At 50.6% G+C, this 27106-nt stretch overlaps 7 protein-coding genes and 1 non-coding gene across 8 annotated transcripts; 4 read left to right on the top strand and 4 right to left on the bottom strand.

Moving 5' to 3' along the window:
* Window positions 1–3255: 3255 nt before the first annotated feature.
* ASPBRDRAFT_24828 (uncharacterized protein) lies at window positions 3256–3711 on the bottom strand (the record flags this gene model as incomplete). Its single annotated transcript, XM_067622093.1, has 1 exon — window positions 3256–3711. The coding sequence occupies one exon, from the start codon at window positions 3709–3711 to the stop codon at window positions 3256–3258; it is 456 nt and encodes a 151-aa protein (XP_067484368.1).
* Window positions 3712–4405: 694 nt separating this feature from the next.
* ASPBRDRAFT_t2 lies at window positions 4406–4478 on the bottom strand. Its single transcript has one exon. It is a non-coding gene; the product is annotated as a tRNA-Thr (tRNA).
* Window positions 4479–4822: 344 nt separating this feature from the next.
* ASPBRDRAFT_140664 (NPA1/URB1 family protein) lies at window positions 4823–8828 on the top strand. Its single transcript, XM_067619172.1, has 5 exons — window positions 4823–5187; window positions 5247–7028; window positions 7079–7872; window positions 7943–8269; window positions 8323–8828. Exons 1-5 carry the CDS (start codon window positions 5043–5045, stop codon window positions 8638–8640), a joined length of 3366 nt encoding a protein of 1121 aa, XP_067484367.1. The 5' UTR covers window positions 4823–5042; the 3' UTR covers window positions 8641–8828.
* Window positions 8829–9235: 407 nt separating this feature from the next.
* Window positions 9236–12670, top strand: ASPBRDRAFT_60768 (uncharacterized protein). Its single transcript, XM_067628266.1, has 3 exons — window positions 9236–9826; window positions 9907–10034; window positions 10145–12670. The coding sequence occupies exons 1-3, from the start codon at window positions 9729–9731 to the stop codon at window positions 12247–12249; spliced, it is 2331 nt and encodes a 776-aa protein (XP_067484366.1). The 5' UTR covers window positions 9236–9728; the 3' UTR covers window positions 12250–12670.
* A 480-nt stretch (window positions 12671–13150) lies between these two features.
* Window positions 13151–15015, top strand: ASPBRDRAFT_654288 (uncharacterized protein; the record flags this gene model as incomplete). Its single annotated transcript, XM_067628533.1, has 3 exons — window positions 13151–13192; window positions 13326–13805; window positions 13909–15015. 3 exons carry the CDS (start codon window positions 13151–13153, stop codon window positions 14779–14781), a joined length of 1395 nt encoding a protein of 464 aa, XP_067484365.1. The 3' UTR covers window positions 14782–15015.
* Window positions 15016–15243: 228 nt separating this feature from the next.
* Window positions 15244–19680, bottom strand: ASPBRDRAFT_112628 (putative SNF2 family helicase; the record flags this gene model as incomplete). Its single annotated transcript, XM_067616674.1, has 16 exons — window positions 15244–15537; window positions 15608–15787; window positions 15844–16547; window positions 16677–16745; window positions 16811–17006; window positions 17063–17150; window positions 17222–17321; window positions 17403–17560; window positions 17616–17735; window positions 17785–17872; window positions 17923–18007; window positions 18064–18084; window positions 18139–18695; window positions 18822–18850; window positions 18902–19403; window positions 19461–19680. The coding sequence occupies 16 exons, from the start codon at window positions 19678–19680 to the stop codon at window positions 15244–15246; spliced, it is 3411 nt and encodes a 1136-aa protein (XP_067484364.1).
* Window positions 19681–20585: 905 nt separating this feature from the next.
* On the bottom strand, window positions 20586–23654 carry ASPBRDRAFT_115270 (MCM DNA helicase complex subunit MCM6; the record flags this gene model as incomplete). Its single annotated transcript, XM_067616884.1, has 4 exons — window positions 20586–20705; window positions 20772–21755; window positions 21812–21947; window positions 22006–23654. 4 exons carry the CDS (start codon window positions 23652–23654, stop codon window positions 20586–20588), a joined length of 2889 nt encoding a protein of 962 aa, XP_067484363.1.
* A 1143-nt stretch (window positions 23655–24797) lies between these two features.
* On the top strand, window positions 24798–26552 carry ASPBRDRAFT_190452 (uncharacterized protein; the record flags this gene model as incomplete). The annotated part of the gene is made up of 3 exons (XM_067620231.1): window positions 24798–24891; window positions 24933–25303; window positions 25407–26552. The coding sequence occupies 3 exons, from the start codon at window positions 24798–24800 to the stop codon at window positions 26550–26552; spliced, it is 1611 nt and encodes a 536-aa protein (XP_067484362.1).
* Window positions 26553–27106: the final 554 nt, after the last annotated feature.

The following is a 27106-nucleotide window of genomic DNA, read 5'->3' as shown; positions in this document are numbered from 1 at the left end:
CGTGTTAATCATCCTTCCGATCTGGTTTCTCGCGGTCAGCCGGTTAAAGTTAAGGTTGTTAGCATTCAAGGCTCTCGAATTGGGCTGTCGATGAAGGAGGTGGATCAGGTTACTGGTCTTGATTTGATCCCTCAGCGGCGTCTGGCGTCCGGTGCAAATATGGAGCGTCTTGACGGCATGGCTGGCAAGGACAGATATGGCAACCTGAGTTCGGAAGTGCCGGTCATTGAAGAGTCGGATGGAAAGCCTATGAAAAACAGGAAGCGCATGACCTCTCCTGAGAGATGGGAGATCAAGCAATTGATTGCATCTGGCGCTGTCTCCGCGGCAGACTATCCTGACATCGATGAGGAGTACCACGCCACTTTGACGGGCGAAGGCACGTTTGAGGAAGAGGAGGATGTTGATATTGAAGTCAAAGACGAGGAACCGCCTTTCTTGGCTGGTCAGACTAAGATGTCTCTGGAACTCTCTCCGATTAGGGTCGTGAAGGCTCCCGATGGCTCTATGAACCGGGCTGCGATGGCAGGAACTAATCTGGCCAAGGAGCGACGAGATATTAGACAACAGGAAGCTCAGGACAAAGCAGCTGAGCAAGCAGCAGCAGTCGACCTCAACGCGCAGTGGCAGGATCCCATGGTTGCGCCTGAAGAACGGAAGTTTGCAGCTGATCTGCGGAGTACCCAGCAATCCAAGCCGGACGACTCAGTCCCCGAGTGGAAACGGGTTACAATGGGCAAGAACCAGTCCTTCGGAAAGCGGACCAGCATGTCCATTAAACAGCAGCGTGAGAGTCTGCCAGTCTACAAGTTCCGCAAGCAACTTCTCGATGCCGTGCGCGATAATCAGTTGTTGATTGTTGTCGGAGATACTGGATCCGGAAAGACGACGCAGCTCACGCAGTACCTGGCTGAGGGAGGTTATGCAAACAACGGTATCATCGGCTGTACGCAGCCCCGTCGTGTAGCAGCCATGTCTGTTGCCAAACGTGTGGCGGAAGAAGTCGGCTGTAGACTCGGCGCGGAGGTCGGATACACTATTCGTTTCGAAGATTGCACGAGTCCCGATACGAAGATCAAGTACATGACTGATGGTATGCTCCAGAGAGAAGTCCTCCTGGACCCGGATTTGAAGAAGTATTCTGTCATCATGCTTGACGAGGCTCACGAAAGAACCATTGCCACGGATGTTCTCTTCGGATTGCTCAAAAAGACCATCAAACGGAGACCAGACCTCAGACTCATTGTTACTTCGGCTACGCTGGATGCTGAAAAGTTCTCCGAGTACTTCAACGGCTGCCCTATCTTCTCCATTCCTGGTCGTACATTCCCTGTCGAGATCATGTACTCGAAGGAGCCCGAGTCCGACTATCTGGATGCGGCTCTCATCACAGTTATGCAGATTCACCTGACGGAGCCCTCGGGTGATATTCTGCTTTTCTTGACAGGTCAAGAGGAAATTGATACTGCCTGCGAGATTCTATACGAACGGATGAAGGCATTAGGGTCAACAGTACCGGAGTTAGTCATTCTTCCCGTCTACTCTGCTCTTCCAAGTGAGATGCAGAGTAGGATTTTCGAGCCCGCACCGCCGGGAGGTAGAAAGGTTGTCATCGCTACAAACATCGCTGAGACTTCCATTACCATCGACAATATCTACTACGTCATCGATCCTGGTTTCGTCAAGCAGAACGCCTACGATCCTAAGCTTGGTATGGACTCCTTGGTGGTCACACCCATCTCGCAGGCGCAGGCGAAGCAACGTGCTGGTCGTGCAGGCAGAACGGGTCCCGGAAAATGCTTCCGGTTGTACACTGAAGCCGCGTACCAGTCGGAAATGTTGCCAACCACGATTCCCGAAATCCAACGTCAAAACCTTTCGCACACTATCCTCATGCTCAAGGCGATGGGCATCAACGACCTGCTGCACTTCGACTTTATGGATCCCCCGCCAACGAACACTATGCTTACTGCTTTGGAGGAACTGTATGCATTGTCGGCTCTAGACGACGAGGGTCTCCTGACTCGCTTGGGCAGAAAGATGGCAGACTTCCCCATGGAGCCGGCTCTAGCCAAGGTTCTCATCGCATCGGTCGATATGGGGTGCTCAGAAGAGATGCTGAGCATCGTTGCCATGCTTTCCATTCAGTCGGTCTTTTACCGTCCCAAGGAGAAGCAGCAACAGGCGGATCAGAAGAAGGCCAAGTTCCACGATCCCCATGGCGACCACTTGACTCTCCTCAACGTCTACAATGGATGGAAACACTCCAACTTCAACAATGCCTGGTGCTTCGAAAACTTCATCCAGGCACGTCAAATCCGCCGTGCGCAGGACGTCCGTCAGCAGTTGCTTGGTATCATGGATCGCTACCACCACAAGATCGTCTCTTGTGGGAGAAACACCACCAAAGTACGCCAGGCACTCTGTACAGGATTCTTCCGAAATGCAGCTCGCAAGGACCCCCAGGAAGGGTACAAGACTCTTGTCGAAGGCACGCCGGTTTACATGCATCCCAGTTCCGCACTGTTTGGCAAACCGTCCGAGCATGTCATCTACCATACACTGGTCCTTACGACGAAGGAGTACATGCACTGCACAACTTCCATCGAGCCTAAGTGGCTCGTTGAGGCAGCACCGACTTTCTTCAAGGTGGCACCCACAGATCGTCTGTCGAAACGTAAGAAGGCCGAGCGAATTCAGCCTCTCCACAACCGCTTTGCTGGTGAGGATGATTGGCGTCTATCCGCACAGAGACGGCAGGGTCGTGGTGGAGGTGGTGGTACCTGGGGTTGATCTTCAAAATTATTCCTGGCTATGTACTTGCTTTGGCATTTTCCTTTTCCTTTTCATACCATTCTTCGAGCATATATATAGTAGTCTAAAACATACCCCCTTACGAATCTTGATGCGAAGCCAGATGGCTCGCTTTTGTCACTCTTGGGCTAGAGATGTATTCTAATGAGATCTTTGTGAATGTAGCGAATAGACTTGATTGTTGCTTACGAGCTTGTCTGATACCATACTACATCGATTCCCTTACTCAGTTAATGACTATGGTAACCAACAGCCAAATCAATCCCTCTCTTCCCTTACCAGTACTCCAGAATACACCCCCTTTCAAATTATCAAGCCCGACTAATTTTTTCCCACACCAACACCGGCTTCATCTTCTGCTCCTATCACCGCCCCAAAACCCATCAGCAAGCAAGCAAGCAAGCAACAACCACTTACCCTCAAAAAGGGAAGAGAAGAGAACTAGTAACTCACCATCCCCACCTCCAACAGCCTTAACCCGGACAACCTCAACCTTCCCTCGGGAGAAATCATAGCCTCCCTCTTCTGCGACCCCTCAGACTCCACCGAAGAGGCCATCTCCACCTCGTGATGCACAATTGGAACGCCACCAGGCTGCCCCTTCTCATCCTCATCACCATCATTGTCATCACTATTGCTGCCTTCAATCCAGTACCGACCCGCATACATGACCCCATCATTGGAATTCTCCCACGCCTTCTTGGTGACTTTCGGCAATACGCTCACGGTCATTTGGCCATCTGTAGTGTAGACGAGTGTGCCGCGGGCGTCCGGGCCCATGGGATAGTGGGTGGGAGCGTCGTCATCTTGGGGATCGGGGGCTTCGGCGAAGTAGGAAATGAGGGACCAGGTGCCGATGAGGGAGTCTTTGGTGATGGGGGTGTGGGTTTGGGGCATAGTGGATAGATAAAATATGACATATATGGTAGTACTATTTGCTTAGGGAGTGTAGAGGCTGTAGTAGATCTGGTACTAACACTGGGAACGGTTGGAAGGGGAGAGGTAGTATAAAGTCCCAGTGTTCTCCGGTAGTAAGTAGTATTTGCGATTCATTGAGCTAGCTGTGATAATATGATTCATCATGAGAGTTTAAACTTCTGCAACAGGTTGGTTTTGGTAATCATTTTGACTAGTACGTTGGTTGAAGAAAGCAAGGGTGTACGAACTGTGAAGTCGGCCATGATACTCTTGGTAGCTACTGGTATGCGATGAAGTTAGCGAAGCGCGGTGATCTACATATTTCTTGGATGTGTGCAGGGATTAGGGAGGGTGTCGATAGTGGTAGGACCAATCGTGTCAATAAAGCTCCCAGTGTTCAGGATAGTGGATGATGATGCCTGGTTCTGGACTAATTCATGGGGGGGTGTCTGCCGAATATATACTTCGGGCATTTCAGTTCCTTGGTTCATGTGATGGTGAGTGGGTGTGGGCGACTAGTAGTTAAGCTCCTTCAGTTCTTGCATATTGTAGACTAAATATTGAGCAAAAGAATGATAACAAAAAGTTTATCAAGTTGAATCCTTGATTAAGTTATTGTTGGTTGAACCTGACTTCGAGGGTATGGATGACAAAAAGCGAAAGGGCAAAAAAATGCTTCCACGCGGATTCGAACCGCGGACCTCATGATTACTAGTCATGCGCTCTACCAACTGAGCCATAGAAGCTGGTTGATATAATGGGTTTTTACATCATGGTATAAAAGTGCTTAGTTGTTTTAGAGGATAGATGAAAAGTGGCCCGGTAGTTACATCGACATGAATGGAATAATCGGGATAGGACTAAGACTTACCCTATGAGTGATGGACTCTTATCCCCGTTCGATATCTACAGAACAAGCCTCCCGCTAGCCGCTATTACTACTAGTAAGTTGTCACCAAGTGTTAGTCTAGGTCGTGGTGCTGTCTGGACCAGACAATGATCTGACCAATAGGGGGCAAGATACCTTCACGGCAGTGGATCGATTCTGCGCAGGACTTTCCAGAAGTTCTACCGTCAAGGCTCTTGTCGCAACGTCTTCATCCACTAACTTTTATCTTCTTTCATAATATTTATTCATATAACACCTGGAAGTACTTTTGATAACTGGACGGTCTTGTTCATCCTAGGTTGCCGTAGTGGCACTCACCAAAGACCCGATCAGAAGTTGCAAAACTCTGAAGGTCCGAAACGGGCGAACCTGCCGGCCTATTACTACTTTTGCATAGCACGAGTATCTGCATTAGCTCAGAATGTCTTCCCACGAGGGCCAGCTCCGCAACAAGAGGAGAAAGTTGGACAATGGCCAGGAAGTCGATGCTACTGCTACCATATCCTCCCACACGCAGCTTCGCTCTCTCCTGGCTTTTCAACAGAATCCCCATGAATCCAAGCAAGGTAAGTCAACATCCTAGGCTGAATTATCATCCACGATGCTCTAATACTCATTGAAACAGGTATAAGAAAGTTCAAGGACTTCCTCACGTCCATTGGGCAGACTGAGGATGAGGCCGAAAAGACCAGAAAGTTTCGCATCCTCAAAGCATACTGTGATTCGCAATTCTCGCGGGTGAACGAGAACGAAGCGGTCTGCTTCACCGACCTGGTCCAGACTTGGGGCTTTGCGGATAGCAACAACAATGAGTCGTTATTGACTGTTGTGCCCTCTGTCCTAGCTCAGTTTATCAGGACGGTGTCTAGTAACTTGGACTTTCGGGATTTCGGAGTTGCACTATGCAAGTACCTCCTTCAAAAAGAACAGCTGAGACTGTTCAACCGTGGATTGACTGCCATCAAATCAAAGGAGCATTTGATTTCTCCCTGTCTTCGTCTTCTGACGGAGATGGTCAGCTTCGATGGTGGAGCTGTTGCGCGCCACGTCCACGCGGCGCGATATATCACATTCAAGCGCATCGAAGTCTTTCTTACCCCTAACAAAGCACAGCTGGAAGAAATTTCAATGGAAGGTTCCAAGCCTACCCTGCGCAGGAATGCTCAGAAGTACGTCCTTGCAAACCTGCGATTCTTGCAATCAAATGGGAAGAGCGATATCATCGAGCAACACAAAGTCATTAGAGCATTTCTTGAGTTTATCAGGAAAGACTCGAGAGATATCGTCCTGGAGACTATCAGGTGTATTGACAAAGACATTATTCAAGATGCTTCGATTTCTCGCATCGCAAAGAGCAAGTTCTTTAACCGTTGGAACCTGGAGCGACTCGTCACACTTTATGGCTACGATCGTGACTCGGAGGAGCCCAACCCGGCGAATGTATCCACTGCAGACGAAATCCACAAGATACTCATGAATGTCTGTACGAACACTGAACTTGGAGTCTTGCTTCCAGAGTCTGGTTGGTATCCACATGGAAGTGATCCTGAGGCACTTCCCACGGATGATGACACGTTGATTGATTTGGGTCTTGATTCTGCTCTTCATGTCGACAAGTACAGCCAGTCTGTACCTGTTCGCAACGGAACACTGTCCTATCTGATCCAGACACTTCGTCCGGATGTTGATAGTCTTCAGATCGAGTTGTTAGTGGCCATCTTCAAGGCCGCCCCGGAGCTAGTTGCCGATTTCTTCACAAAGAAGAGCATGTTTACTGCGGACCCAAAGCCGACGCCATCCTGGATGGCCGAGTCTGCGCTTTTATTCTCCACCGTACAGCTGTCCGTGCCTTCTAACTGTGGTTGGAAAGACAAGTTGCCTCCGACACCGCCGCCCGTTTCCGTGGTCGTTGAGAACGTGCTTCCCCGCCCTCTGACTCAGAAGATACTTACCCGCTGCTTGAATATCAATGCGGAGATCGTAACATTGTTTGCCGTCCGAATCTTGACAATTGCTTTCAACAAACTGCGGGCTGTTCTGAAGATCTTCAATGCTGACCATGGGGTCAGCCAACCCCTGTGGACTCAGGCGGCATCCAAGCTAGTTGCTGAGTTCAGTCGCCGGTGCCCCGGTGTGAAGGAAGTTATCTTGCTCTTCAAGCGAACGGACAAGGGGGACTTGCAGCAGCAGGATGCGGTCTCGGAGCTTCTCGCTTCATTTTACGAGGTAGTACCGGATGCTGCGTTTGAGGAAGGGCTCGACGTTTCACTCATCTTGGTTGATGTTCTGAAGCGATTGGATGAAGGAAAGCTGGACGAGGATGATACCGAGTCGCTTCTGAGCCAACTGCAAAACATAATGAGAATTATACGACAGTCTACTTCTATGCGTTGGTGGCAACAGCCAGGTAAGCAATGTTGGTACCCTTACTGACGAGGAAAGCCTAACAATTACCAGGGTCTATGCAGTACTCTGCTTTCACATCAATCCTAAAGGTGCTGGTTGAAGCAGCATCGAGGTATTCCCTGCGTGAGATCGACCAGCTGCTGCGGACGGTTCTCACCGAGTACTCTGTCCTACAGAACCCCTCCTCGTTTCCTGCGATCCTTTCAAGCTTCGAAACTTCAGAGTCGGAGAAACTCCAACGCCAACTATCCTTCTTTGATAACTGCGCCTGCCGCATTGCGAAGAAACCAGTCCACTACCAAGACCTTGTTGACTCCTTGTTCGAGGGTGCCTCAAGCCCGGTCAGCCCTCTGGTAGCTGCAGTCATCGAACAGTGGCCGTTCATTGTCAAGTCTGGAGACGCAGCTGTCGAGAGTGCGGTGGTTACCTGGATCGCTCAAATGCTGGGAAGCTTGAAGCACGCCGGAGAAAACGCCAAGGCATTGAAAAGTGCCCGGGACAAGCTGGTGGAGAGTGCCGAGAATAAAAAGTCCAAGTCGGCTCTCAAGAAGGCGTTGAAGGATACGGAAGATGTCGAGAACGACCATGAGATGGACATTGTTGCTCCTGCCAGAGACACTACAGCTACCTCCCAAAAGGAAGAAGTAGACTTGGAGGAGATTTTTGGAACTCTGCCGACAGAAAGTACCACCCACAATGAGCTGCACCGATGGGAGAAGGAAGACATCGAAGTGGCAGTTGAGCAAGGCCGGATAGCTGATCTGGTTCTCTGCTTGTGCTCGGCATACGAGGAAGTGAGAAAGCAAGCATTCACGAGTATTATTCGTTTCATGGGCAAACTCAAGGTAGGTAATGTGTTGAGCCGGTACTCTTCTGCCGCAAGAAGAGATGAAAGATAAGCTAACATATCCGCAGGAGTCTAACTATGTGGAATGGCGCTCAGTCTATATCCTCACAGGAGAGCTTCTTGAGACTGTCAAGCAGGTTGGGCTTGATTCGCCCGTACCGTGGATTGTAGGGGAGTGTGCTTCCAGTTGCCTGACTGTTCTCACAAACCCAATGCACAAAATGTACGGAAAGGTCAACAAGTTCCTGCAAAAAGCTCCTTCCTGGGAGGTGGAGAAGATTCCGTCCTACTGGATTGACAAAATCTTACTGCATGAACCGGAGCTTGACGATGGCTATTTCGATGAGACTAGCTGGCTTCTTGATCTACTCATCAAGGGTCTTCGCACTGACGCTGTACGTTGCCGTCTTCCCCTTTCTACATCATCATGTTACTTATACAATTACAGGATATGGATATCTACCGTCGTGCGAACGTCTTCGAGAGAGCGCTCTCATTTTATGAGTCGCCTTCTGCAGGCTACTCAGCCAAGAGAAAGATCCTGCAATTAGTGTACCGCGCGACGCAAGTGCAAGGAAGCACCACACTTGTTACCAGAGCGGGTATTCTCAGCTGGATTCAGAGCCAGATTCCAGCTGTTAAGGGTAAAGAGACGTCGACTCTTGCGGCCATTGCCGACTCCCTGAAGCAAACATCGGATAACGATCGGGTTTCGAAATGGAGTGGAGGAGCCGCTTTGCGAGCGGTAGAGAACATCGCGGGCTAGTGTCTGGTAGGAGTTTGGACGCGAACGACGCTGCTTCCAATCTAAGCAGTTGGATGCATAGTAATTGGCGTCTGATTCAGGCTATAGTTAGAGCAATTCGTAATGATTTGTTTAGTCAGTCGTGGCTGGAATATGAAATCTGATAGGTTAATCTGATCTTGCACTGTAGCCGAGTACACGAACGGCCTCACATTTGCGCCCTTGGAGGACAGGTTGTCTGAGAGACGCGGCGTATTATATGACCTATCCCAAGTGATGTTTTGACTACTTAAGAAGTCTGCTCTGCGTCTGGGGGTAGGTTGCGGTACCGAGGGTTGAGTTGCTCCGGGAACATGGACGACTGATTTCGTAGTGAATGACGGGCAGGGGAAGAATAATACCTATAGTAATAACTAGTAAACAGTCACTGGAGCCTCTATATGGGAAGGTAAATTCCAAGAAGCATGAAGAGAATCCCTGACAGGCGAGAGATGAGGCCGAGGTGAAGAACAACGAGGCGACAAGCTGACGGCGACCTTCCCCATTGGGCAGTGCACACGTTTTGAACTTCGTTGCGGTCCGGCGGTCCTCGACATCTTTGCCCGCAACTTGCCCAAACTCCCCTTCCCCTTCACCACCTCCTTCTGCTGCCCCCTTTCTGTTTGTTCCCCCCCACCAGCTTTGTCCTCCTTCCACCTGCTCTACTGTCTATCGATCTATCCGAGACCAGTTGTGATTGCCTCTACACAAGCAAATCAGGCCACACCGTTTGTTGCACCGCTGGTGCCCCTCATCTGCTTCCCAACGAGCGCTGCTGGACCTTGACCGATCGAAGCTCCTCCCTCCTCCGCCTTTTCCCTTGCCACTGGCAAGCGGCTTCGCTTCCTGCTGCCCACTCATCGTCTACCTCTACACTCTACACACCCTTTTACGGCCACAGCCTAGCCTCGGTGTCTCGCTGTCTGCCCTTCCTCGCCTTCGTTTCCTTCCTGTCCCGCCATAAATTCACTCCACCTTTTCTCATCCTTGAACTGTCGGCGACCAATGAGATCGACGTAACGGCATACCGATAGCATCCCACACACCCACCTTTACCCCAAGCCATCCTCATGGCGCGACGGTACCAGATCGATGAGCTGCTATGGCTGCGGTCATCGCCTCTGGTCACAAAGCCTACCAATTTACCGCCGGTAGAAGACTGGATGGGGTAAGTCCAACGTCCCTGCTCCTCTGCCTTATCAATCAGTTGCGATATCCCGAAACTGATGCAGTCATTCTACGTGCTAGCCCGATCCCCGATCCAGCTACCCAACGGAAAGCCACAAACCCTCGAGACCCCAATAACCCTCATGAGTCGACTCCCAGAAGACCCAGTTTGTTTGAGACTCGTCATGTATCCCGGAATTCCAATTCAGGTAATAATCATCACACTTTTTCTTTCCTTACGACGATGAAAATCCTATATCCATTGTTCTTGTACACATCGAGGACATTACTGATGCATGCCGTTGTCGATCACCTATAGAGGACATTATTCTTGGACCCCCCAAAACCGCTTTTGCTTCAGCATCCCGTATACCCGGTAAAGGGTCGATAGATGCTACGGAACGATCGTCAAGGCCTAATGACCAAGATGACTCGAAGAACGACCGATTCAACCTACGGGAGAAGTTCTTCAAGGACCGAGAGACTGGCGACAGAGATTTTGACCGACGAGATGGAAAATTAGGAACATTCAACAACCGGCGTGGGGACAAGGAGGACTGGAACAGTGGACGCCCCCGCCGTACGTTCGGCCCCGATGAACAGGATCGGAAGCCAAGACGCAACGGCGAGTTCGATCGGTGGGAGAACCGCGATCAGCGAGAACCCAACAATGACCGAGGAGTTAAAGATAAGGATGCACGATTCTTCCCACGGAAAGATGGCACGCCCGGCCGCGCTAGGCACGAGGGAAGTTGGTTTCGTGATGAGAATACTCACGACGCGCCTGAAGCGGAAGAGGAGAAGACTCCGATACGGAACAGAGAATGGCGTCGAGATCGGCACGGTGCAGATCGTGACTGGACGCGGGGAGCCAAGTTCGAACAGGACCCCGAGTGGATGGATTCGACTGATCGAGATGAACCTCGCCGAGTGCATACACAAGAAGATTTTGAACGCTGGAAGGAAAGGATGAAGGCAGGCTCCTCCCAGGTGCAAGCTGAAGAAAAGGAGGTCCCCTTGGAGACGGCCCCTGCCCCTGCCCCCGCGCCGAAGCCAGAGCCTCGGCCTACGGATGGTGAGATTTTCAGCAGCAATGGCACCCCGTTCACGTCAGATTCGGCCATGGAGCGGTTCTTTGGATTGCTCGGTGATGCCAAGCCAGCCCCGGCGCCTCAGCCACCCCAGGAGATCAGCGCACCTCCCATGATGGAACCCACACCGAAGAAAGAGCCACTTCCAGGAAAGCTTGGAAAATCGTCGCGTTTTGCTGGACTTTTCTCGCCACCCCCGGGAAGCCCGGCCAAGGAACCAGAATCTCACATAGAGACCAGGTCGTCGCCTTCAATGAACACCGTCAACACTGATGCCGATCAGGAAGGTTTCCAGCGCATCCTGCAGATGCTTGGCGGAGGGAAATCGCGCAACGCGACACCTCACAATGACCCTGTTGCATACAACCGGCCTCCTTCGCAGGTACAGGCTGAACAGATCCGAAGTGCTGTTTCATCTCCTGCTCGAGATCAACTGAAGCGTCAGGAGTACTTGGCCATGCAAGAGACGATTGCTCGGGGCGCCGGCCCTAATCCTTATGTCCAGGAGACACATGCTCGAGACCGGGAACATCTACTGCGACTGATGCAGCAGGTCCGTGTTAGTCCCGTTGCCAACCAGGGTGGCCAGAGCCAGCCGCAGAGTGCTGGCCCTGTCGGCCCGGCCCCCGGTTTGATGAGCATGCCGGATGTGCTTTCTCCTCCTCCAGGCATTCCGACCCCGCAAAAGGGCCCCAACTTCTTGGATGACCCGGCGATAGCAAACATGCAGAGACCCGATGCTGAACATCTTCGTCGCAGGCCCGCAAATGGGCCGCCCATGGGTTATTTCGAGGATATGCCGTTCCCTCAGGGCGGCCAACTCCCTATCACGCCTGGTGGAACCAGAGCTCCCCAGGCTCAAGGTCATCCTGCCATGGGCATGCAGAGACCGCCAGGCTTCGAGCATCTGCCTCCTCCTGGATGGCCAGGACCTCAATTGCCCCCACAGCAAGCTGCTGAACCGGCTCCTTTGGCACCACCCCCGGGTATCCCGACACCTACACGCGGCGTCAACCCAAGCTACATGTCGAACATGATGCCCATGCATGGAAATGCACCACCCCTCAACGAACGTGAACCTTTCCCACGCCCACCTCCTCCAGGCATGATGCCTCCTCCAGGCTACATGAACGGACCCCCGCCGTCCGGTTTCCCACCCATGCCGCCCAACGGTGATGCTCTCATGGGGCTTGCTCACCGTGGCCAAGGTCCTTTCGAGGGCAACCCTGGACCGCAAGTGCCTCCCCCTTCTGCCCGGCACCTGTTGGATATGTTCGGTCAAGTTGGCGGTGAGGCCCCACGCGGCATGCTCGGACCTGGACAGTTCCGGTAGGAAGTACGCGAAGTCCGGGGTGGTTTAGTACAGTGTCCTAGGGAGACGAACACAAGGAGAATGCGCAAACGCCATGAGATATGTCCTTGATCTTCTCATACTTATGTCTTTGTTACGCCAGCACAATGCACCTTCTAATCTTCTTGTATCTGATTCATCTATGTGTGTGTCTTTGGTGCATGACAAAGGGCTAGTTTGAAGGAGTTCAGGAGAGACCTAGCCATCTGCTGAGGCTTGGAACTGATGAGGAGACTGTATCACAGCCGGACTCGTTCGTGTCTGGATGTATAACAACCCCTGGGGGATCACATAAAGGAAGGCAATAGGCAGATTGCAGATCTCTGAGATGTGATCTAAAGCCATTTTATTGCAGACCTGACTTACTAGCTGACATGATGGCTTCAATGAAACCTATTGCTTGAAATGTGCTTAACCTGTAGATGTGTGTAGGCTATGTTCGGCACAGAGGTGAAGAGGTGCCTGAGGCGAGTTAATTGTAGTGAATGGCGGGCGAAATCCGAGCGTCGCACGTTTAGTCCTCTAGCTCACCTTCTCTTCAACGCCCAACTTCCTCCTTCCCATCACTCTCTTTACACCTGCTTGAGAAATCAGCTGCTCAATAGTCTGACCGCAGAGCTCGAACGTGAACGCGTCTAGATTAAGACAGATCATTCAATAACCACAGGCAAGTAGTTTCCTATGCGAGGAGCCGTTCTCCCACACAGTTGATGATAATGATGATGACGGCAAACCCCAACGCGTGAATTATTCTATGTTACTATCCTCATATCACGCATTACTCTGACAAGCTGGTTTCACAAGATAACCAGCGTTTGCTGATTCTTCATCCCCCAACAGCCCACGCAGACTTATCTACATAGTCTAGATCTATCCCATCACGATGACCAACATCACTAGCGACCACATGGACCAAGACATGAATGTGAGTGCAACACCATATCATTCTAGAATCTGCCATGCCTCTGCCTCACTCTCCATCGGTTCACTCACTTTTCCCTGCACGCACTTCCCCCCAAAACTCATCTAACTGCCATCCATATTCTCAACTTATCCAGACCACAACCACCACTCGTAAAAGAAGAGCAGCCTGTGATAATGACAACAACGACTCCAACAATACCTCAACAAGCACACTCAGCAACACTACCACCCCCAACGCAACCAACAATGAAACCACCCATCAACCCTTCAAACGCCCTCGTCTCCCCTCCCCTTTCACCCGCCAAGCAGAGCATCTCGAAGAAGCCCTAAACAAAGAGATCCAAGAACAAGAAGATGCCCTCCGTATGAACGAGTACCGGAGGCTTGCGGTGCGGGCCTTGGATAACGAGGCGCATGATAGGGCTTTCAGGGATGCTATGGAGTTGGGCTCAACTTATCAACAGCAGCAGCAGCAGCAGCAGTATACCTCCCCACATCCTCCTCCTCCTGCTTCTGCTACTGCTACCGTTGATGAGGACATGGATTTGGATATGGACGACTACAATCCTCAACATGAAGGCCATGAAGGAAATGGAAGGGATAGAGAAATGGTGGTAAGTTCCGCCTGCGCAACGAATAACTCGTCTCCCATTCCTGGTGGGGTATGGTCAGCAGACCTGCCATGATCACTCTACTCATCGTTATCATCGCTACCAGGCACCGACAGTTGCGGATGCAGAAGAAGAAGGGGATACCCAACTGGCCACAACAACCAGAAGCGGATGTCTTACCAGCATCATCGGAACCAACAATATCAATCACATCACCAGACCTAGAACCAACAACAACAATAACAGCCATAATAATCTGAACGGATTCATCATCTACGAAGACCTCGAGACCGATCCCGCCGGACTATTACGATCAGGCTATACGCAACTGAGTCTGGGCCTCTTGCAGCCCGAATACTATCATTACCATCATCACAACCATAATAATAATAATCAAGAAGTACGTGCCTATCAAGACTGGGACGAAGACAAGGAGAATCATAACAATGTCCTTCATGATGATCCGGATGGAGAAGAGGGGAGAAGGAGGAGGAGGATTCCCTTTGAGATGCTCACTGAGACTGAGGCTGAGAGTTTTTCGCAGGTTGTTGATTCATACCATAGTAATGCTGAAGCTGATGCTGATGCGGCTACTTATGCTAATGCTGTCGATGATGACGAGATGAGAATGGATGATGAAGAAGGTGGTGGTGCCGCTGGTGGTGATAGTGAAAGTGGAAGATGGAGTTTCGGGGTACCTCCTTGGAGGGTCGAGTCGGAGTCGGAGTATGCTGATACGGAGGTAGATCCTGATGAGGCCGGACTGGGTCTGCAGGATTACTCGCATCGGAGGAGAAGAAGATATCATCGTCTTCGATGGCAGTCGCGTTTGATGGCTTCGGAGGAGAGAGGGGGCTTAAGTGCTACGCAGGCGGCCGTGGATAGTGGGCTGGTGCCGAGAGCGCTTGGGGAGGGTTCGTTGCTGGATGGTGGTGGTGGTGTTGCTGGGCGTGGAAGGCGTGGATCGAGAAGATTGTAGGTGAGGTGTACTAGTACTTATGGGCGAGGGTGTAGGAAGGTGACTGCGTTTGCTGTATGTTGAACTGATCGGGGTTAAGTTGCCTGCGTCTGTAGTATCTCACTGAACTGTGAGTGTATTTTATGATAGCGAGGAGCGGAATCTTCGAGTTGCAATGTATTTCCTATTATAACTAGCGTAACTGAGATGGCAATGTACTATTTTAACTGCGCACGCAAGCGTTGATATTAACTGATATCATTGCGAGGAATAGCCAGTGATATTGCAGGTCCAACTCCATTTTCAAGAACAGCAAATATCGAAAATAAAAGCAAATACTAGATCCTCCGAGTCCGCCGGCATCCCTTCGCCATAGATAGCAAGCACCCTCGCAATCAAAGCAGCAAGGCAAAATGGAGCAAACAAGCTCATTAAATCAATTCTGTATGCACGTGGTTGCTGCTTATCAGCCTAAGATCTGAATCAGAAGATGCCAAACCTGGGCCAGAACCCAGCGTCCGACCTCACGTCCCTCGACGTCGTCTTCGGTGTGAGGCGAAGCACTCCTCTGGAATCCTTCTCGACGTCTGCAAACATCCGAAGAAGTACTTCGACTGTATCCCGCTCGTCCAAGACTTCTTCACCCATTGTTCCAGTGATTACAGCGGTTTTATACGTCTGCAACTGGAGCAGGTAATCGTCAATAGAATTCTCAACGATAAGCTTGACAAATTCCACCTCGCTTTCCTGCCCAATTCGGAATAAGCGGCAAAAGGCCTAAATACCAGAGCGTTAACAGCGGCACTAGGTATTTTCAGGCAATATTATCAGACAGAAGTATGCATACCTGCTCCTGAATAGCTTCGTTCCACCACAAGTCGACAAGTATGCATTTGTTGGCGGCGGATAGATCTAGTCCTATGCCTCCAGCTTTCAGACTGGCAATGAGAATCCTCACTTCGCTATCTTTATCACTAAACGTCTTCATATTGTTTTCGCGGACTGATAGGCTCAATTTTCCAGTCAACTGTAGAATATCAGCCAACCAGAGTATTGGGCATATTCGAGGTCTTATATGCTTACGAGGACATATGGCCACCCTTCCGCTTGGCACATCGTAGCCAGAATTCGGACAAAATCTAAAAACTGGGTAAATATGACTATCTTGCCCGGGGATTCCTGTGCAAGCCATTCGGTAAGGATTTCGCGGATCTTCGTGAGTTTAGCACTAGGCATATGCTGAGCACACGCCTTAATCCAGTCCGTATCCTCGTCAGCATCTGGCTCTTCATCTGATTCCTCAGATTGTGGCGCCGTTATTCGGCGCATGCTGCTCCCAGTTTGTTTCTTTGTCGTGGTTTTCTTCTTAGACTGCTTCTTCTTCCCGCCAATAGCCTCGTGAATCGATGGAGATTGCGTCTTTTCGCCACCTATTTCCTCAATGAAATGAGCGGCTTCTATAATTGGAACCCGGCACCTGACGCAGTCAGGCTTCAGGATCATTCTGTCATTGTCCATCCGTAGGGAGTAGTAACACTCCTCACAATATAGATGCCTGCACGACGTTATCACGGGGTTCACTGGCACGAAATTGCATTCTGGGCAATTTGTTCTTGCTAGTCTCTCTTGCCATTTCTCTCTATCATGGAGTTCGTCCATTAATTGACGGAAATTTTGCTTCAATGCCGCCTCATCTCCATGAAGCTCTGTAGCATACGGGCCTGTATCTTTAGGCTCACGCTTGTTCAGCACTGTCGTGTTTTTCCGCACGGAGACGATCCATTTAACTATGGTATATGATGGATCTCGATCTCCGCTTTCCTTGGCAATGCTGGTAAGCTTCTTCATCAGGTCTCGGTCTGAAAGCAGCCTCTTGACCATGCACTGCGTTGTAAGCAGATGACTGCAAAACATACGAAGAATCAGAATCATCGACAGAAAGCATCGGTACTGTGCTAACTTGGGCTGATCGAGATGTGCACAACCTGACATGCAGTCAGTGAGGTTTCTTTGTCAGTCCTTGATATGATGAGAGATGTATCTGGCTCACCATTGATGTTCGCTATGAAAACCTCTGATATTGCGTTGTAGATCTCTCGTTCGACAGCGCAGAATTCAACCCTAACGATTCTTTCGTTGACATCGGGTAGTTTGATAACTGGTAATGAGAAAAGTCGACTTTTGTGTGTCCGCCGGAACAGAAAAGCTCGCAATAGGTTTACGAGACGGCCATGACCGTCGTCATCCTATAGTATGACTGTCTTTAATCAATGCCTCTAGAGGATAACGGGGAGTGACGCACGCTGCAAAAGTTTTTCATAAAAAACCCCACATCTTTGATGCCAGGAACGCCGAGGAAGTGGAAAAGTGGATAGAATTCTTCTAGGTAGCTATGAAACAATATCAGAAACCACGACATATTGAAAGCCAGATAACAGCTGGAAGTCAGGTGCGAGCTTACTTGTGCACTGGGGTTCCGCTCAAAATCCACTTATAGTGGCCAGTCAAAGAGCGGACAGCAATGGACACTGAGGATAGGTGGTTCTTGATGGCGTGACCTTCTGCAGATCGGCCGTCAGTCTAAATCTCGCAATTGACGCCAGAAGGGCCGGGCAAGGGGCCAGGGGGCAGCAGAAACACACCGTCAAGGATGATTCGATGGAATTTGATATTATGTAGCGGACCTGTCTCCTCATCAAAGGAATTATCCCACCAGACTGCAAGCTTGTCGTCGTCTGCCACGCTTTCAGCGAACTTGGTTCGTGGGTAGGATCTCCTGACCTCATCGTATGTGGTGATTCTGTTGACTACGTAAGTACACTGCCTCGATATTGAGAGCTGCCTGGTATTCGTACATAACATCATATTTTGCGAGACTCTCTACTGTATTGAGGGTCTCAAGTCTTGAACTAGCCTTGTATATAAGGACATCACCAATTGCTTTCTTTTCGCAGTGCCGGTTGATCTGCGTTTTCCTGTGCAAGTCAGACTGCAAGTCAAACACACAGCATTGACCAAGCTTACCAGTGAGTGACTAGGTGTGATGGGACAATGATGAGCGTAGTCTTGTCGGGGTCATCGGGATCAGAGGGTTTGCCATCTATGATGTTCGCTAGACCCAGGTTAGACGTTCCACTTGTTTTCCTTTTCATATGCACTCACCCAGGGCTTGGATAGTTTTCCCGAAACCCATGATATCGCACAGTAGTCCACCGAATGGTCCCTCTGGTGAGTTTTCGCGGTCACGCTGTTTGATTCTTAGTCGCAAGTCCCCTTCAGGGTTTCGGTGCACATGTTCCCTACCATGAAAGCAGCCCCGAGGAGCTTTCAGTTCCTGTCAGCAATCATAATAGCAATAGGGGGAATAGAAGTACGGACCTGATAGTGAAACAAACTTGTATTCAGTCCCTTTAGCTTCCACCCGAATTTCCCATCGCTTCTTGGCTTACACGTAAACTTGCGAGTAGCTTCAAGGATCTTTTTCTTATCTGATTTAGCCTCTTTTTGATCTGCGCTAGGAATACTAGCAACAAGTCGTGTGAGTGCTTTCATCTTATTGGCATCGATGGAAGCGGGTATCGCATCTAAGGAAGCATTGGTGTGTGCATCTTCCACAACTCTAGAAGAAAGAAGGGATTCCAAGTACTTTTTGGTCCCAAAAGACGCTTGCTTCGACTTTTTACTGGGACCAGGCGTTCTGTCGTCGAATCCTCTTTCTTTGCGCTTACGAGGTGCCCTCTTTGGCATCATACTTTTCTTCTGCCGCCCAGTAACAACCGCGAGACCGAGTTCCTTGCTCTTTCGTTTTTCTTCCGCGGAAATCCTGTTTTGTCGTCTCTTCTTCGGCTGTGGCTTGGTAGGGACATTCTGAGAGCTTTCGGTGTTTTGCTCGGGGGGAATTTGTCCCGAACTAAATGCATCGAACTCGTCAATGTCTGAGCAGAAGGGATCACTCTGGTTTTCCAAAGCTTTTCTCCTGGCCACCCTATTCTTCCGAGCATGTTCCTGTTGCTTTGCTGTTTCAAAGCGTATTTGATCCGCTACAGATGGCTTCTCCAAACCATTGAACCATTTCTTGATGGCGTTGAATCTAGGGCAAGAGTTAGACCACGTCAGCGGTATGTTGTCAAGATACACTTACTTTGACTTCGATAAATCAGCTCTGGTACTAGCCTCAAGCTCCTCGTCAGGCCAATCTTTTGGGCAGCTTTGGTCTCCAGCGTCATCCGGGAAGTCTTCTACCAGTACATCAGTGTCTCCAGAAGTTGAAGATGAGGATGATATTATCTCGACACCTGATGATGCGGTCGGCTTCGGATCTTCCTGGATATCGGCAGGTGCAGCTGTTGTGCCTGCATGTTCTGTTTGCGAAGAACTAGAGCCTGAGTGAGGTAAATCCTGCGAAGCCAGTTGAATTGGAGGTGCTGTGTCACCTTCCTGATCGAAACCTTGAAGTAGGTCCAATAAATCTCGGTCAATTGGAGACATTGGAGGCACATCTGTTCCCAATGATGGAAAAGTCCATGACAAAGGGTCTTCCTGCGGCACAAATAGACTTTCATTAAACACTGCTTGCGCAGCAGGTATTTGATCGTCTTGTACAAAAGGGATTGTAGATGGTGCGCTCTCCGTATGCGGAACCGCTAGCAAAGAGTTAGTATCATCCGTAAAAGTGATTGTAAGCTTTGAGGGGCCCTTACGATTGTCGGTATCAAAGCCCAAACGAGAATATAGGAAAGCCTGCCTGGGATTGCACTGCTGCCTACGGCGATCAATTGCCTCCAAGAGAATCTGACTTGGATCGAGGCTTTCGGGCTCGAGGGAAGGTTCTTGCTTATCGGGCTCTTGCACGTCTCCAGAGCCAGCTGCTGATTCCTCTGCGACCCTTGGCGGTTTCGATTCCTGGTTGAGGTCCTCCATCTTCGCGTATATCGCTGCTTACGTACTGTAAATATCGGGTTTAGTAGAGCTTGTTGTGGAAGGTGTAGAAAAGGAGATGCTCGTGAGGAAGAAAGAGTCGAACGAGGTCAACGATTGCTCCGGGGAGAGAAGAGAGGAGAGGGGTGGGAGGAAGGAAGAAGGAGGAAGGGCTGGGGAGAGAAGAGGCTTTATATAGAGAGGGAAAGAGAAAGGCGGAAGAGGCAGGAAGAATGGAGTAGGGAAGAGGGAGCTTATACAAAGGCGGAAGAGGAAAGAGAGAGGCGAAAGAGGCGAAAGAGAAGAAGATTAGAGACGAGAGGGAGGTGAAAGGAAGATGAGGAGGATTGAGGAAGCAGAGGGAGATAAGAGGGTGGCAGTATGGGCTCGGGCAGACCTCAACAATAAGAGATCAGTAAAAAGACCGTGGTCTTTACCAAACGATCATTTAGATGCACAAGGGTGAACAAGAAGAGAGAGCAAAGAAAGAGCAAAGCGAGGACCACTAGCTCAGGTTCACGTGGCCGAGATTGAAATGGAGTTGACGAGGGTCAAAGCAGCAAAGTAGAAGGTTGTGAGACTCTTCAAACAGCAACTATACTAAGTAAAACTGGGTAAAGAGTTGCTTCGGCTTCAACATGCAAGCTAGCATACAGTTTGAAGGAGAATGAAGAGACTGACATATAATGAGGCGTCATATTCATGTGAAATTAGAAGATATGCCTAAAACCAATGCACTCCAGACCTCACTTCTATAGACACATACTTCACCGATAAATCATGCGCAAGGTCAATATCAACTCAAAATCAAACAGGGATATCATCACTCATAACCACCAGCTCCTTTATCAGACCCATTTCAATCATTGCTCAGCGCTTCCTTTTCTGAACGAAACCCTGAACAGACATTACATCTCATCAATGGCGCAGTTGGGATGCATCACGTAGACAGTGCGTTGAACTTGCTCATGCCCGTCATCATCGGCATCCACAAGACCTTGCCCGCGAATTGGCATCAAAATATTATCCTGTAGGAAGCAATTGCGGTTAGCTGTGGGATCAATCCAAAGTGGAAGCAACACACTAGCACATACCTTGATCATTCGCTTGAGAACCTTCACAGCCAAGTCACGCTCATTCTGCAGATCGTCCTCTGTGTCAATTTCGGACTCAATTTGCTCCAAATACCAGATGAGAAGATCCTCTTGCTCGACACCCTCACCGGAGTTCGCTTCATCGTCTCTCACACGACGGACCATGAGGTTCAGGATCTTCATGTACTTGTCATATGTGATCTTGGTCCTTGTGCGCTTGGGCTGGGCAGGTTCGGCATCTTCGCGCATAGGGCTGTCACCCTCACGGTCACGATCGCCCATTTCGTGATCCTCCTCAGCAGCAAGGCCATCTGCTGCGGCGGGTTCGTCGTCGTCGACTTCGACATCATCTTTCTCGACCGTCACAATGCTCTGTCGGAGAAGGTCGTACGCCTCGCGCACAAACTTGGGTATAATCTCTTCCACACAATTGGCTTTGGCAACGGCTTCAGAGAGACGGATCAGAGATTCCAGCTGTCTGACGGTGATGCGGTAAGAAGAGCGGCCCATGCCACCTTGAGCATCGCCGGCACGAAGCTCCTTATACTTCTCAACTAGGTAGGCCTTGGCCTCCTCTGTGAAAACAGGCCTGAAGGTACGGGCGAATCGAATGTAGCGGAGTAATTGCTCGGTGCTGAGCTCGGGGTTAACAGCTTCGTCGCGGTTCATGTGGACATTGACAATGTGATCAGCCAGATTGCGATCCACAGTTTCATTGGGATCATCCCGAATCACGAAGAACAAATCGAACCGACTCATAATGGGAGCACTGAAGTTAAGGTTGCCGCGCAGTGTAGTCTTAGGGTTGTAACGGCCGCCGATGGGGTTGGCGGCAGCGAGAATGGAAGCCCGAGCATTGAGGGTGGTGTGGATGCCTGCCTTTGCAATAGAGATGGTTTGTTGTTCCATGGCTTCGTGAATGGCGACCTGGTCACTGATGTCCATCTTATCGAATTCATCGATACAGCAAATACCACCTCCATTCTAAAGTTCACAATACGTCAGTTTCGAATGTCAACCAGATAGATCGGGTTACCTACAGCCAACATCAAGGCACCAGCTTCGATGGTGAATTCGCCCGTCTCAGCGTCCTTGACCACAGATGCGGTCAAACCGGCGGCAGACGAGGCTTTACCACTGGTGTAGACGGCGCGAGGGTGCAACGAGCAGATGTATCTGTTTTGCGTAAGCATGGCATGTCAAAGTAGTATGCAAGAGGCAATAAGAAACTCACTTCAAGAATTGACTCTTACTCGTGGATGGGTCACCAACAATGCAAATGTTGATGTCACCACGAAGCTGGAGGCTCTCTTGCTCCGTGGACTTGCCGACGCCGCCAATCAGCTGCAGCAGCAGACCCTTCTTGATCTGCCGATGACCGTAAATCATGGGGGCAATCGAGTCAATCAACCGCGAATAGATGTACTCCGAGTGAACAAGATTTTTCAGGTCCTGGACCTCGTACGGAGTCAGGCTCTGAAGGAGAGCTTCTTGGGCCTGGTCTTCGTTGGATTCGGGATCCCGGTTTTGGTTGAGGGAAGCTAAGATGTTGTGCGATTGTCCATTCAGCTGCTGGTTGGACTGCTGACCCGGCGTCGTGGTGTCGGGAGTGACCATGCAAGAAAGGAAGGCCAGTCGATAGGTCAAATCTTTGATACCGAGCGCCTTCAGCCCGGTGACACCACCGCCTCCAATATCACTTCCCCGGAAGGCACCGTCATCGCGAACAGCCTCTGGCCGCACACCAGGAAGCCCTAACTGGCTGACATCGGGTACCACGATCAAGGTACCTGTGAAGATACACCGCTCACCAGCCTTCGCGCGATCAACCATTTCACCGCGAAGAATGACATCCATCGTCCGCGGCATACTGCCAGTTGGGATCTCGTGAGACGATTCCTGCAGTTTCACCTTCTGCCAGTCCACGAAGGTACTCTTGCCGATATCCAAGCGCCAGCCGGAGCGGTTACCGCAGGTGTTGTTCGGACATTGGGAGGGCTCGGTGTAACGGAAGGTCTGCTCCACATTGGTCACGACGGCCTTGCACTCCTCGCAAATGAAGGTTCCCAGTGACAGTTCAGGGCGAATTTCGGACGTCCGCGTAACTGTACCGGACACCGAGACCAATTTTCCGATCTGTGATGTGCGTAGTTGGCGCAGTCTGGAAACAAGGGGCAGGTTGTAGAAGGCCAAAGAGAACAGCTTATCGGTCTGCTGATGCCTAGTCTTCTCGCGGATATTGCGCTCCAACTCAGGGTTGTCGGATACACTGGAGTTGCCAGCGATCATCGACGTGCCGGCTTGGGAAGAGACACTGCCTGCGGCGGTAGCTTGACGGTGGGAGGCGAAGTAGTCTGGCTCATACTTGGCAATCAGGTCATGAAGAGCTTTGGTCAAAAATGGCTGGAATCGGTAGTATTGGTTGGCAATGGCATCGGCAAGAATTGGGTTGCTCATGGAGGTCAGGTGGGTGAAATCGACGTAAAGCGTGGACAGCTCCCATTTCGCCATGCCCTTGATCTGGGCAATGTAGTATTTATCGCTCAAGACTTGTGATGACGGGGCCCCCTGTGCCGACGAAGGCGTCTCTTCCTGGTAGGTTTCGAGGAGCTCTGCGAAAGCCTGCTGTACTTTTTCGCCTGCCACATCGCTGACGGGGGGTGGTCCGGGAAGATAGGGATTGCGCAGTCGGGTAACGGTGGAAGCACTGGAATCGGCGACTTGATCGTCGGCAAAGCCATGCATATCACTCATGGGGCCATTGCTTTCGGAAGGCGGTTGGGGGCGTGAACTGGGGATCTGATCGGAGTGAAGACGATGGTCGCGAGAGCCCGCCGTGGAGCCTAATTCGGATTGCAGGACGGCGTCAAAAAGGGAAGACATGGTGGTTAGGCGGAGGGCCGGAGAAAGGCCGCTAGAAGGGGTGAGGGGTGCAACTCCAATGTATCCCTAGACTGATTAATAGTAAGATATTCGGTCCCTAGGGCCTGCCTTTCAACTAGAAAAGAAAGAAAAAGAAGAAAGAAGCAAGAGGAATGGTGGTTATAGGAAGTAGTGGGGGTTGGAGAGAAGAATTGACCACAGGCAGCAAACAGCGTTGATGTTTTTGGTTGCTGCGGTTTCGCTTCTTTTTCTTTTCTTTCGAGCTTTTGCCATGGGACGCGAATGCAACACGAACGCGTCGGCAGAATGGTTCTTGCGGGATCCGGACGCGTAAAGTACTTCCTTCCCAAAGGGGCAGAATTAGTCTGCTTAGGTCAGCAGCGTGGGAATTGAAGGGTTGCGCACGGAACGCCATGCCAACCCCACCGGGACTAGTCTGGTTGCGGGCAAAGGTCCTCGAGCCCACACCGGCCCAACCTGGACCTCCCAAAGCGGATCCCTTCCAAACTGTCCAAGACCAGAGGCCTTCGTTCCGCACCCAATCAGCGCCGGCGGAGACACTTTTCCCGGAGCCTGAGCTGACAAGCAGCCAATCACGGCAATCCGTCAGACCAAATAAACTTTCGGAGTCGGACTAGCGGGGCCTCTTAGTTGTTCTTGACCCCACCACTAGCCTGACTAACCCGTCCATCCCTAATAAGAACGGACAGGTCGGGGGGTTTGTCGTTCTTATGCCACGGATAGATAAGCAAACCAGACTGCTCTGACAATTTAGAGCTGCTCCCTCACTAGACTACTTACCTCCTTGGTACTCTGACTTGACTTGACAGGTGGTCCGAGTTGGTTAGTCCCCCATTCTACTAGCTCGTTCTGCAATGCCTGGTCCTTGTCCTTCTTAGAAAGCTTCCCATCCCCATTCGCTGCTGGTGGCTTGTGTGTCCGTGATCTTACTTCCCCCGATATGCAGTCTTAACGAGTTCCGCTCTCGTTTCACCCTGTCATCCCGCCCAGCAGCCAATTCTTCTTTTCCCCCCCCTCTCCCCCCCGCCTCCCTTGTGCGATTGTAAAAAAAAAACAATAATATTAGGTGAGAGGGACAAAAGAAAAAGGAAAGGGAAAAAACAAAAGGAAAGGAAACCCGCCATGTCGGCGGATAGACATCCTCTGGCGGATCCAACACCTCTCGACTCTACCTCAGGCGTACGGGGTACCTCATCGTCTGAATCAGAACAACAACGTTGGTTTCTTTGCCGCCTTCTCTATGATCTGACCGTCCAGTCGACGAACTTACCAACACCCTTTCCTCAGGAACGTCCAGCGATCCCCCTCAAATTCCGGTGAGGATTCGACGGCGAAGGCATCTGCCTATGTCCGATGATCAATCCTCCAGGAACCAGATCTTCTACTTTGTTGACTCCAATTCCTCGTCCCGTGAGAAACGGGCTCATGTGATGCGTCACCATGTTCAGGAGAAACGCCGGCAGAGGAAGTCATCTCACTCCCGGGCGGACGGCGACCGGAGGGGTAGTCGCCCTCTTCGCTACTCCCCATGGCCTCATAAGAGGACGGATGTAGACAATCATGATGACTACGAATCCATTGCTCCTCAGGAGCTTCCCACCGAAACTGCAGGAAACGGGCATTCCTTGGTCAGTTTAGTTCTTTTCCGAACCGTTATTACAATACCTTTCCGTCATTAATTACACGATGGTCTCTTACTTCTCCGTCATACTAATTACGTTCATGGTATAGATTCCATTTGGTCTCCCTCCTGTGCAATCCCCTCCTGAATCGGTAGATGGATACCAGTCACCTTCACCAGTCACCATGCTTGATGCCTCGAGGAAAGATCCATTCAGCTCTCTGCCAGGCATCTACTCCCGTGATGACCATGAGCTAGTCGACTACTGGACTAATCGGCTCACCTACTGGTCTGGTCAAAATAATTACATCAAAGACCTTGTGTTCAAGGCCGCCATGAGCCACCCACTGTGCTTCCAAGCCGTCATACTCGCCTACTGTGCACGTTGGAGAGCCCAGCTCTACAACCTGAAAGACAGCAAGGAAGCTCAGTATCATCTCGACAAGGCTGTCAAGGACATCGAAGAAGCAAGGATCGGATTCGCAGGAGTCGACGAAGATAACCTAGCATTGGCCCTAAGCGGCATGTCCTTACACGAGGATCGGTTTGGTGACAAGCAAGTCGCTCGGAAATACGAAGACCAAGCTGTCGAAATCCTCCGGTCTCGCTCCGGCACGCAGAGTACGGTCGAGGTTTTCATGCATTACGTGCGATACGTGATGATCCCACCACCGATGGAGATGAGCGAAGAGGGGAAGCGCTGGCTCGTCTCTTTTCTTCATGCGGCAGAGCAGCTGATGCACCAGCATAGCTCACCTTCCTACTTGGGGTCTGTACCCCAGCGGCGGACTGCATTTCAGATGGATAGTCCATTGTTTCCTCTTCTTTCCAGTGGGCCCCGCCCGTCACACGTGCCTCAGGAATACCGCATGTATGTTGTGCGCAATGTGCCCACCCAAGAGATTACTCGAACCGCAGCCTTGATCTACATCACGGCGGCGCTGTGGGATCTGGCAGCGTCGGAGAACAAAACCGGACGGTTTCTCAACCATCTCCACCACCTCGTGCGACTGCACAACCTGGACCGGTATCCAGCCTGCGAGACCTTCATTTGGCTGCTTCTGGAAGAAGGCTACGGAGCGGACCTGAAGGAGTCCGAACGCGGATGGTCCACCGGCGAACTGCTGAAGATGCACAAGCAGCTCCGACCCGACCTTCAGTTTCAATACAATGAGATCCTCTTCAGTTTGCTTATGCTCCACCCTCCCATTCGAGGGATTGATGCCTTTGAGGAAGAATTGCTTGGACCCATTTGAGCGAGAGACACGACCCTAATCACTTTTTTTTCGAGATACCCCCTTCCTCTGTCGCCATTCCATCCTACTTAGCCAGTGTTTTTTTTTCTTTTATCTGAAAAAGGAGCGTGTGTCTGTGTTGTGTTGTGTGTTGTATTGTGTTCGGTATGTTTTGTATATTTCGGGCAGAACAGAAAGTACTGATTAGGTACCAATCCAAAAATCCATGAAAGTGTTTCCGCGACGTGCAGGAACGTCGCAGCTGTCCTACATGATTATTATTATACTCCGTACTTTCGTGACCTCTTCTATTTCTTTCCTGCAGCAGATGAATACGAGTAGTACTTAGTACTGAAGTAAGTAGTAGGATAATATCAGTTGGTGGTAACCCCGCATTTTGGTGTCACACCTCCGATCGGGTGTTTCTAGAACGACCTGTTGCACGGTTCTTCCCAATCCGCGACCAATCTCCCTTGCGGGCAATTGGTCATTTTCATTTCTCTAGTTGAATTCCTACCTTTGCTTAATGCTTACCCTTCTGTGTCTAAGTAGCAAGCTACTAACTAACGTAGTAG

This window comes from Aspergillus brasiliensis (genome assembly GCF_001889945.1).
Source record: "Aspergillus brasiliensis CBS 101740 unplaced genomic scaffold ASPBRscaffold_1, whole genome shotgun sequence".
Lineage (NCBI taxonomy): Eukaryota > Fungi > Ascomycota > Eurotiomycetes > Eurotiales > Aspergillaceae > Aspergillus > Aspergillus brasiliensis.
This window is presented reverse-complemented; position numbering and strand designations above follow the sequence as displayed.